The sequence below is a fragment of the Muscardinus avellanarius genome (genome assembly GCF_963383645.1).
Source record: "Muscardinus avellanarius genome assembly, chromosome: 3".
Lineage (NCBI taxonomy): Eukaryota > Metazoa > Chordata > Mammalia > Rodentia > Gliridae > Muscardinus > Muscardinus avellanarius.
The window spans coordinates 19731980-19742961 of record NC_137788.1 but is presented as its reverse complement, the minus strand read 5'-3'; the positions used below and the strand labels follow the sequence as shown (position 1 = coordinate 19742961).

The 10982-nt window shown below is 56.6% G+C and overlaps 1 protein-coding gene across 1 annotated transcript in view; it reads left to right on the top strand.

Moving 5' to 3' along the window:
* Positions 1-498: 498 nt before the first annotated feature.
* Positions 499-10982, top strand: part of RUNX3 (RUNX family transcription factor 3) — a gene marked incomplete at both ends in the record, with an annotated part of 55869 nt that continues 45385 nt past the window's right edge. The window contains one exon of the mRNA XM_080691824.1: positions 499-556. Coding sequence (XP_080547950.1) covers positions 499-556 — 58 coding nt within the window. The remainder of the gene's footprint in view (positions 557-10982) is intronic.

Sequence of the window (10982 nt, the reverse complement as noted above, 5' to 3'; positions counted from 1 at the left end):
AGACTCATTCATCCATCCCGGGGTCGGTGCGGGGCCCGGCCTTGCTGCTGCGGCCCCAGCTCCTCTGCCCTGGCTGCAGGGAGCCCCTTCCCGCCACCTAATGATACACCCTGCATCCGCTGCTGTTGAAAATTTGTGGCTAGACATTCCTGCGGGACCGGGAATCCAAATTCTTGGGTACAAACAGAAACTTACTTTCCTTAGGGATTTTTTTGTGGACAGACACACACACACACACACACACACACACACACACACACACACACACTACTCTCTCTCTCTCTCTCTCTCTCTCTCTGGCGTTCTTTTTCTTTTTCGTAGCAGCAAGGGGAAAAAAGAGAGAGACAAAACAAAACAAATTTAAAAAAAGGGCAACCCCCCCTTTTATTTTCAAAAGTAGCTAGGAAAAACAGAAACAAACCACACAACAGCCAAAGAAGTCAATCCCAACCCAACCCCCTGAAGGCCGACTCCTCGCCGTCGCCAGCCAGCGCGGGTATGGCATCCAACAGCATCTTCGACTCCTTCCCGACCTACTCATCGACTTTCATCCGCGGTGAGTAGCGACTGCCCAGGGCCCTCCGGGTGGGGCGCTGTGGCCGGGCCCTCGACCACGGCCCTCACCGGCCGCCCGTCCATCTACCTAAGTCACGGGCCTCCGGCGGCCTGGGGGAAGCGGGGAGGGCGGCCTCCATGGTCTCCTGGCATGGAGCGCTACCTCAAAACCTCAAGGGCCAGCGGGTCCCGGGGTGAAGAGGACAATGGGGAGCCCCGTGCCCCTCAGCTTCCTGCCTCGCCGCCCCAGCCCCTGGCCTGCGGGAGCTTGGACCTGCCACCCAGGCTCACGGGAGTTGGCGGCTTCAGAGGAGAGCCCTGGGAGGCGGGTGTGGGCCAAGGCCGGTCTCTGGATGCACAGCTCTCCCTGAGGACTCCCCCTCACCCCCAGGTCTTCTGCGTGATCTCAGGGGTGTGGGGAACTGGAGGCTGGAGAAGGAGGCTGTGGGCTCTTGTAAGACCTTGTTCTTTGTGGCAGCCAGGTGCCCTGGGCGGGGTGAGCAGGTCTCAGGAAGGTCTGTGGACAGGAGCATTTGGGGCCTGGAGAGTCCCAGCATTCTGGGCTGCGACCCTGGGCGAGGTCAGGTCTGGGACACTCCATTTGGAGCTGTTGGTGGAGTCTGCAAAGCCCAGGGAAACGTTCTCTGCCTGTATTTGGCTCGCCCCAATACTACAGCTTAGTGACTCCCTTACTGAGTGTCTGTGTACAACTTACTTAACCTCTCTGTGCTCCATACAAGCCCCCGTGGCTGTGACATTCTGGGTTTTTTTTTTGGGGGGGGGGCACTGGAGTAAGTTACGCCTCCAGAATAGAGTGGCAGCGTGGCATTCAGAAGTCCGGGGCTTTGGGGTGATACCGCCTTTCTGAGCTGAGGTGGTCAGCTGAGATGCAGAAGTCTGTCTGATTATCCGTCTGCCTTGCTGCTGGTTACGCGATTTACTGCAGTCCCCTGGCGGTCAGCTCTGGGGACCTGGGCGCATTCGATGCTTGTTGTCCTGGGCCGCTGGCTTGTCCAGAGCGGGGTTCCTCTTCCTGCTGCGGCGGAGACCTCTCAGATGGGCACTGAGTTTGGGTGGGGGGACGGGCCACCGTCCTGCAGTGGGCACCCCCGCCAAACCAGGCTGTGGCTGGCGACGGACGGCAGCCCCCGCGGCCCGGGTCCTCCCAGCGGCCGCTATTATAACCGCTCCCTTTGTAGTCCTCAGAGTTAATTAAAGGCAGTTCTGTGGCAAGAAAATAAGAGTTTATAAAAACCATTTGCTGGGTCTTTGTAATCTGTATTTCTCCCTCCGTGAGCAAGATGGAGAAATGTACGGTTTGAAACAAAGGCGCCTCGGGAGACCGAGCGCAAGCGCGGGGTCCTCTGGGGATGGGCTCCTCAGCCGGAGTCCAGGAGGTGGCAGCGGCAGGCTGAAGGCCAGAGGATGGACAGCCGGGGGGTTTTGGCTCAGTGTGTGCCAAGCACAGGAGCCCTGGGCAGAGGGGTCGTCCCCATCGGTGGGCATGGAGGCGCCCTGAGGCTGGGTCCACCGGGGACCTCGGGGGCTGGAGTTCCAGAGCTCGCCCCGCCGTTCCTCAGAGTTCTGTCCCATTGCCCTAGCTCTGTATTTACAACATGATCGCTCAGGGTTTGTCTCTCCAGTTCTGACCCCAGCTCACAGGGCACCAGGTGCCAACTCTGTCCCCCAAGAGCTCCCGCTTAAGCCGGGTGTGGAGCCTCACACTTGCAATTCTAGTTGGTACTTGGGAGGCTGAGACGGGACGATCACAGGTTTGAGGCCAGCCTCAGTAACTTGGTGAGAATTGCAGCAACCTAGTGAGAGACTTTGTTTCAAAAACAAAAACAAAAACAAAAAAGGCTGAGGGTATAGCTCGGAAGTGGAATGCCCCTGGGGTTCAACCATTGGTACCAAAAAAAAAAAAAAAAAGACAAAAACCCTTCTGCCTCAGGACCCCTTCTTCAGGGCTCTGACCCCACACAAGCAGCGTCCTGAACCTGCTGGAAACTGCCAACCACTCCAGCCTCTCCAAGTCTCTGTACCCTTTCTCAGATCACTTTTATTTATTTACTTACTTATTTGTTTATTTATTTTGAGCTACTTCCCCAGGCCTATATATTTATTTATTTTGAAACAGAGTCTCACTGAATTGCCAAGGGTCTTGCTAAGTTGCTGTGGCCCTCCTATCTCAGCCTCCTGGTACTGAGATTACAGGTGTGTGCCACCATGCCCAGCTTTAGATCACATTTTTAAATGTGTAAAACAAAACCCCAAGGATTATGAAGAAATGATACTAACAAGGCAATTTTGTGGGATGGCACCCATGGCCCTCTGTACAAACTCACTAACAAGGCCCACGGCTGTAGGAATTAAGGGCTGCAGGGGCCATGAGTGCCAACCGTGTTTCAGGATAACCTATGACAGTCTTACCGAGACCGAAAAATATCTGTGATTTCCATCGGTGACACTGTCATGGAACAAGAGGCTAAATTTCAGCCCGAGGTTGGGGAAAGAAAAACATCATCTTTCCAGTGCCGGGTCACGGACCCCTGAGCCCTGTGCAGGTCGAGTGCCACAGGTCTCACGGTCTTACTGGCGGGTTCCATCGTCCGTGGGTTTTTAACAGAAGGAGAAGGGCCTCTCTATGTCCCCCAAACCTCCTTTGCCTTTTCTGCCTCTCCTCGTGCTGGCCTGCCCCGGCCCCCCGGGCCCACCAGCACCACCCCAGAGAGCTCTGAAACACCGTCTTTCTGATTCCAGCCACAGACTGTGAACTCACAATCTCTTGATTTGGGGTCTAGACCAGACACGTGGTGGGTCTAGACATAAGGTGTGGTGGCACATGCCTATAATCCCAGTACTTGGGAGGCTAAGACAGGAGGATCACAGGTTGGAGATCAGCCTCAGCAACCTAGTTTTGAGACCCTGTTTCAAAATAAAATATAAGAAGAGTTGGAATATAGTTCAGAGGTAGAAAGCTCAGGCGTTCTATCTCCAGTACCACAAATTTAAATTATATATATATATATATATATATATATATATATATAATCTCCAGGCGTGGTGGCACACGCTTGTAATCCCCGCGATTGGGAGGCTGAGACAGGAGGATCGCACAGGTTCAAAGCCAGCCTCAGCTACTTAGTGAGGCTCTCAGCAACTTAGTGAGACCCTGTTTCCAAATAAAATATAGGTCTGGGAGTATAGCCCAGAAGTAGAAAGCCTCTGGGTTCCACCCCCAGTACCAATAAATAAATAAATAAATAAATAAATAAATAAATAAATATGTATTCCCCAAATGATTATTATACGTGGCCTGGGGAGGCCAGTGGACTGCTGACCGGGAGCCCAGTCCACCGCCCGGCTCAGCCTACCGCGTGTTGTGTGACTTCTTCGGAGCCGCTTGGCATCTCTGCCTCCCTATCCTGCCTTTGGTAAAGGGGGGAGAGTGAGTTGGATTTGATGTCCCTCCATATGGTCCAGCTGGTGCGGGGGCGCACACCTGTAATCCCATTTACTTGGGAGACTGAGACAGAGCGCAGGTTTGAAGTTAGACTCAGCAGTTTAGTGAGATGTTGTTTCAAATTTTTAAAACATAAAAATAAAAAAGGGCTGGGGATGTCGCCGGAGCTAAGATGTCCCTGGGTTCAATCCATGGTACAAAAGAAAGAGGAAGAAAGAAAGAAAGAGAAAGAAAGAAAGAAAGAGAAAGAAAGATAGATGCTGGGCATGGTGGCGCACGCTTGTAATCCCTGAGTTTGGGAGGTGGAGACAGAAGGATCGCGCAGGTTCGAAGCCAGCCTCTCTAGCTTAAGAGACCCTGTTTCCAAATAAAAATATAAAATAGGTCTGGGAGCGTAGCCCGGAGGTAGAAGGGTTTCCAGGAACCCCAGTACCACAAAAAAAGAAAGAAGGAAAGAAAGAAAAAAAAAGAAAGGGAGGGAGGAAGGAAGGAAGGAAGGAAAAAAAGATGATAGGAGTCCAGCGAGGGGTTCTGTACCCCTCAACCTCCAGGTTGGGCTCCCAGCTCTGTCTCCGAGCTCCTGCTACCCCAGGGAGCCCGCAGACCAAAGGAAGATACTTGGCATTTGCTTTCACTGGCTCAGACGGGCTGGGGTGCAGAAGGCCCTCCCTGCACGCCCGGCCTCCTGGAGGGAGAGCCAGGACTGGGGCCTTCCACTGGTGTCCTCCTGCCCCCTCTGCCTTCCTCCACTGGACCCAAGACCCCCGTCACTGAGAGGAGGGAGGTGGGGGACCCCCAGACTGCAACACGTGCAGAGCCGCCATGCTGGCGGCAGAACCAGGGCACTGAGTCGGGGGCCTGAGAGGGTGTGGTGTCTCTGGGGTTTCCTGGGCATGACGCAGAGTACTTACCCCTCCTGTTTGACAAGCAGGGAAGAGACCTAGTGGCTGTGACTCAGACATAGGTGAGTCCCTTCCTTTCTCTGGGCCTCAGTTTCCCCATCTGACAATCATGGGCAGTGGCCTGGAGGATCCCAAGGGCGTAGGCAGGTCTGTTGGGGGCTGGGGCCTTCACCTTGAATCTACGTAAGAGGCCCTCCTCCACATTCCCAGGGGTAATGCACCCCTCATGGCATGGCTTCTTTGCTGCACCCCTAAGCGCACCCACCGTTGCAGGTAGAAAAATCCTCTCCTGAGGACGCCGGGGGCAGGAGACCCTCCGGGAAGGAAGCCGTGGAAATGGCCTCAACTGCCCCGTCCAGGACCAAGGGGAGCCCTGGGAGAGAGGTTTCAGTGTATTGATTCAGTAATTCCACAAAGTCTTACTGAGCTGGGGCTCCGGAGGTGGCCCCTCCCCTCACAAGCCCAGGGGTGCGCTGCTGTGTGGCTCGGTTTCCCCACCTGTCAGGGACGACGGTTCCGTCAATGTCAGGGCTATGGAGAGAACCGGGCCGAGGGCCCGGGCAACAGCGTGCAATTCTGGAAGGCGCTCTGGGCGCCCCGGGTGGCCCGAGGGCACGTGTCCCCGCCCCAGAAACGCCTGGGGAAAACGGAAAGGGACTCTCAGGCTTGAAGCCGGCCCCCATGGAGAAGGGACAGACAAAGTTCACCCTTCAGGAAGGAAGTTGCTCAGGCCAGAGGGCTCAGTCCCCAGCTCCAGGCCGTAGCCAACAGGGGACTCTGGTCTTTAGCATGAAAGTCCTCCATCCCAGGTGCCCGCATGGTGGGTCCGGAGCGCGAGCACCCGCGGAGGCTTCTCCTCCCCCACCAGCCCCAGAGGACGGGGCACCGGCCATTCTGCGCCCACCATGGCGCTCACCCGGCGCCGCCTCTGCTGGGCCTCTTTGACCGCGGCTTCCGAGGCCGCTCAGCACACACCCGTCTCCCCAGACCACCCTGTCTGTCCAAAGTGCCCCCCAGGCTGGGAGGGCATTCCTAGGAGCCCCCACTGCCCACAGGGCCTGGGCGGGCGTGAGCCGGCCCCACACAGTGGGCCCGTGTGTGCAGCCTCGCCGTATAGAAGGCCCATTGACGCCTCGGCCGGGCTGTGGCCGCATCAAAGCGCTGGGTTACCTGCAGGGGAGGGGGCCGGGGACGGAAGCCCCTGAGCCGCGGGGGCCTGAAAACCTGACCTTCCAGAAAATTCTGTGGAGCTGCAAAGGAGCAGCTTCTGGGGGAAACGCTGGCCTCAGAGCAAGTCTTGGCTTCCGGCAGACGGGCAGACAGGGCTGGACTTGGGGCTGGGAAGACAGCGGAGCATCGGCTCTTCCTCCCGCCTCCTGGGGACACCTCATCTGCAGGCCCTGTGTGGAACCTGCCACCCAACATGCTCCCCGGCAGCTGGGAGTCATCCCCAATCCTCCATGCTCCTCCCAGGAGTCTTCCTGGGCTACCTGCTGTCACCAGGAGCTCCGTCCTCCTCTGAGCATCCTAGCACAGGGCCAGCCTCAGGGCCCAGCTGGCTCCCGCTGAGGAAAGGAGGCAGCAAGGAAGGCCTTCAGCGAGGCCTGGATGGACTTTGCCGGCCTTGAAATAGCGGCCTGGAGGAGAATCCTGGACCCCATGGGCTGGGGCGGCTGGTGGGACTCAGGCCAGGGGAGAGCCTCTGGCCTCGAGAAGGCGCAGGACAAGGGACAGCGAGCCAGTGCAGGGCACTGTGGGAGTGAGGAGGCCCAGAGTGCCCCCTTCATTTCATGGATGGGGAAACCAAGGCCCGGGGCATGTGGTCTTGTGAAGGTGGGATTCAGCAAGAGGAAAAAGAACTTTTCTCAGCCACCCAGGGACCTGCCATCCTCCTTGCAGGAATCTGAGGTCAGACAGATTGGTTTTTAGCTGCTTAGTGACTGGCGACCCAACACGTTAATCGGCTCCTCAGAGCCTCAGTGTCTGAACTTCTGTAAAATGGTACTAGCGACGCTGACCTCAAAGGGTGGCCGCAGTGTGGCTGTCGGGCCCCCTACCCCGCTGGGCCTCTGAAGCCGCCCCCAGTTTACTCCCTTTCTCCAGCACCAGCTTGGAGTTTTGTCAGCTAAAGATGGCTCTGCAGGGGCTCAGAGATTTGTCTTCCCTTTGCCAAGGGTGGGGAAGAGATGTGCTTTGGTGAGGAGGCTGCGTGAGAGGCACCTTTAAGCCCAGGCTGCCGCTGGGCCCTGCCCTTCTGCTGTGTGCCCTTGGGTGACGCGCCTCACCTCTCTGTGCTGTTTTCTCATCTCTAACATGGGGATAACTAATGGTACCCAGCTCGAGACTTGTTGAGTGGATTTAATAAGATAATGTACTTCATGAGCCTCATACAGGCGCAGCAGAGTCAAAGCTCTTCATAAATGCCTGAAATTATTACTGCTCAGCGTTCTTCCTCCTCCTGTGCAAACATCTTCTCTCTGACTGTGAGGGGCCGGACCCTCCCCTTTCAAGCCCGTGGCTGCTCCCTCTGGGGAGCCCTGCTTTCTCCCCATGTTTGGGGTGCCCTGGCTTCCTGTCCCTTACCCCTCAAGTGTCCAAAGGATGCTCCTGGGAGCAGAGGCAGGCTCACAGACGATGCTCAGAATTTCTTGCCAAATGAACAGAAGAAAGGAAGAATGGAGGGTGAATGAGTGGATGGATGGATGGATGGATGGATGGATGGATGGATGGATGGGCCAACGGCTGGCCAGCCCGGGAGGTTTCCAGCTTCTTCCCTCGCTTCCCCTTCGCCATCTGGTTTGTTCTTTGAGACGCTCCCTGGGGCCAGCCTGAGCTCTCCCGTCCAATCAGAGAGGCCGGCTCGAAGGTTTAGGTTCCTCTTTGGGGTTTTCTTTCAAGTCTGGGAAAAGTGCTTTTGGCAGAAGATGCAGACCTACGTGTGGGCGGCGAGGGCAGATGCGTGTAACTTATGATTCGCAGGGCGGCCAGCGCCCCCCCCCACCAAGATGCGCCTTTCCCGTGCGCCTGGATGACAGATTGCACGCTGAGCTCGGGGCCGCGGGCTGCAGCGCTGACCACCTCAGCCTCGGTCCCTTCCAGTCACGCACACCTGTGTGTCCAGGTGTCCTCCAGCAGGGAAATGGCCAGTGCAGAGGCGGCAGCAGGCACTCCAGGAATGGATTGCATGGACAGCTCATAGGTCGAGGCGCAAAATGAAAGGGGACAGGACCATTCTGGCTGAGCCCCTACCTCCAACCCCAGCTCACCTCAGTGCCAGTCATAGGACCACCCCTCCGGCCCTCAGCTCTGGCTCTCCCCTTGGGAGCCTTGGTCTGCCCCACCCACCCCAACCATGGACCCAGCAGCCTTGGGTCTTGGAGCACTGTGCGCACGGAGAGGGTGGTGCCCAGAGGAGCCTGGTCCCCCACACCTCTTCCAGGAGCAGCCAGTTCCTTCCCTTCTGGGGAAGCCATGCTAAGAACAGAGTAGCCCCAAAGACAAGACTGATAGCCAAGTATGGCGCACATACCTGTAATCCCAGGACTCAGAAAGGAGGGTCGCAGGTTCCATGACAGCCTCAGCTACTGAGTGAGGCTCTCAGCAACTTAGTGAGACCCTGATTCCAAATAAAATATAAAATAGGGCTGGGAGTATAGCCTGGAGGTAGAAAAAAACCCCTGGGTTTCACCCCCAGTACCACACACAAAAATAAATAAAATAATTAATAAAATAAGGCTGGGAGTGTAGCTCAGAGGTAGAAGGCCCCCGGATTCCATTCCCCAGTACTAGAAAGAAAGAAAAGAAAGGCGGGCAGGAAGCGCAGGTGCCAGTGCAGCTCACACGGTATGACTGCGGCAGGGAACGTTTATTTGATATTATCTTGGTGATTGTATATTTCCCAAACTCTTAAACGCTGATCATGTATGACTTGTAGATTTAGGAGGAAAAAAACTTATGAGGTTTTTCTCCCTGAAGAAAAGAGGAAACGTAGCCCCCCTCTGAGGAGCGGGGACAGGGGGGCTGGACTCGAGCCCTGGCAGCTGCTCCTGCCCAGCAGGCCCGCCGCTACCCCTCCTGTCCGCGCTGTCCTCCTGGCGCTGCCCGCTGGGCTGTGCGGCCAGGGTCTGCCCAGGGCTGGGCAGAGCTGTGCATACAGCAGGCGCTCAGGAGATGCTTGTGGCCCGAGGCATGATCCCAATGTGGAGGCCATTTCAAAAGTCTGGTTACTCTGATTCCCTCACTCCCCGGGGGCTGTAGTGTGCTGTGAGCACACTGGTGCGGCTGACTCATGCCGTGGTATTAATTGAGCAACTACTGTATAAGGCAAGCATGTCCTGGCCCTGTGTGCACAGGGGTGAGGCCTGCCCTCCCAGAGCCGATGTTCCGGGTCCCCTCTAGGCCATCAGCTGCGTGCCAGCATCGCGGCTTTCAGTCCACAGATGGGGCAACTGAGGCCCAGAGAGGAGGCCGCCCTTGCCCAAGCCCTGCAGTCGAGGTGACACAGAATCTGCTCTGACTCCAGGGCCCTGAGACTGTAGCCTGCTCCAGACCCCCCCCCCGTGCCACCCCACTCCTGCCCATGCCCTTCCTGCCGTGCCTTGCTTCTAAATCCTTACCGCAGCTCCGTGGAGACATCACCACCTTGCTTAGAAGAGGAAGCAAACCAACCCAGCGAGCTGTGTGACCTCCTGCAAATAAACCTAAGGAAAGGTCTGCGAAGGGAGAAGGCAGCCCCGCTTGGGATGGCTTCCTGTGCACCGGGGTCGGCGGGGCTCTTTTGCGAGCGGCTCTCCTGCCTCTGCAATCACCCCTGCAGGGGTGGCGTGGGAAACTGAGGCTGCGCCAAGGGAAGGGCCCTTCACCCGAGGTCACGTCACTGGTAACTGGAGGCCCAGCTTCATGCGGGGTGTGTGACATCAAAGCCAGATAAGTTCCCCCAGGAATGCCTCCCGGAGCCTGGCCTGACTCCTCCAGGCCAGGTGACTTGGGTCTTCCTCTTGACGCCTTCAGGCCCTTCTCCAGCATTTCCTGGAGTCTGCGAGGGCCTAACAGGCGAGGGAAGGGAGGTGCTGGGGGCAGAGGGGAAGGCAGGGGAAGAGGCGAAGGAGAGACGGAGGCCGGAGGAGAGAGTGGCTGCCGGCTACGGGGCAGGAGGCGTCCGGGCAGGACGGAGCCGGGCAGGGGTGTGGACCCGCATCCCGCGGTGCACAAGGCGCTCTCTGAACGAGGCCAGCGCAGATGCACACCGAAGCACGCAGCCGTGTGTGAGCGGAGACCACAGGCCCCCGCCTGCCCTCCACTCCTGTATTTATCGTTTCTAGACACATATCTGGGAAGCTGAGGCGCACTTGTTCTCAGACACATTAACGACACCCAGTCTGACCAGGACAAGGTAGAGATCAGAGGACCCAAGTGGGGACTGACCCTGGGGAAGATCCCAGGGCCGGTGTGGGCTGGATCATTTTCAGAACACTGTGCGAAATGAAAATGCAGGACCCTGTTTCCAGAACTCGTGATGAATTTCAGGACATGAAGCCGAGCAAGCAGGGGCCCCCGGCAGCGTCCCGTCTGCCTTTCTTTCTTTGGTATCATCATTTTGACTTGAGCTGGCTTCCATTCTTCATGCGTCCACAATTTTAAAAAAAATCAAGAAAAACAAGAATAGTGACCGGTTGTGGTGGCGCACGCCTGTAATCCCAGCACTTGGGAGGCCGGAACAGGAGGATCACAGGTCCATGGCCAGCCTCAGCTACTTAGTGAGACCCTATTTCAAAATAAAGAATACAAAATAGGGCTAGGGTATGGCTTAGAGGTAGAATGCCGCTGGTTCAATCCCCAATACACCAGAAAAACAAAAACCAAAGCAAAACAAGAATTACAGGGGAGGCCTCAGGTGAGATCATGCCCTGGAGGTTTCAGACCCAGTCACTAGGAAACACGTGAGCACGTGAACCGACCACCAGGCCCGCCCCTGCGCTTTTTATGTTGTAAAACACCTGAAGAATCTAGGAAACTTAAAAATAAAATCAGCAACCTTAACACCCAGAGAAAACCACTATTCA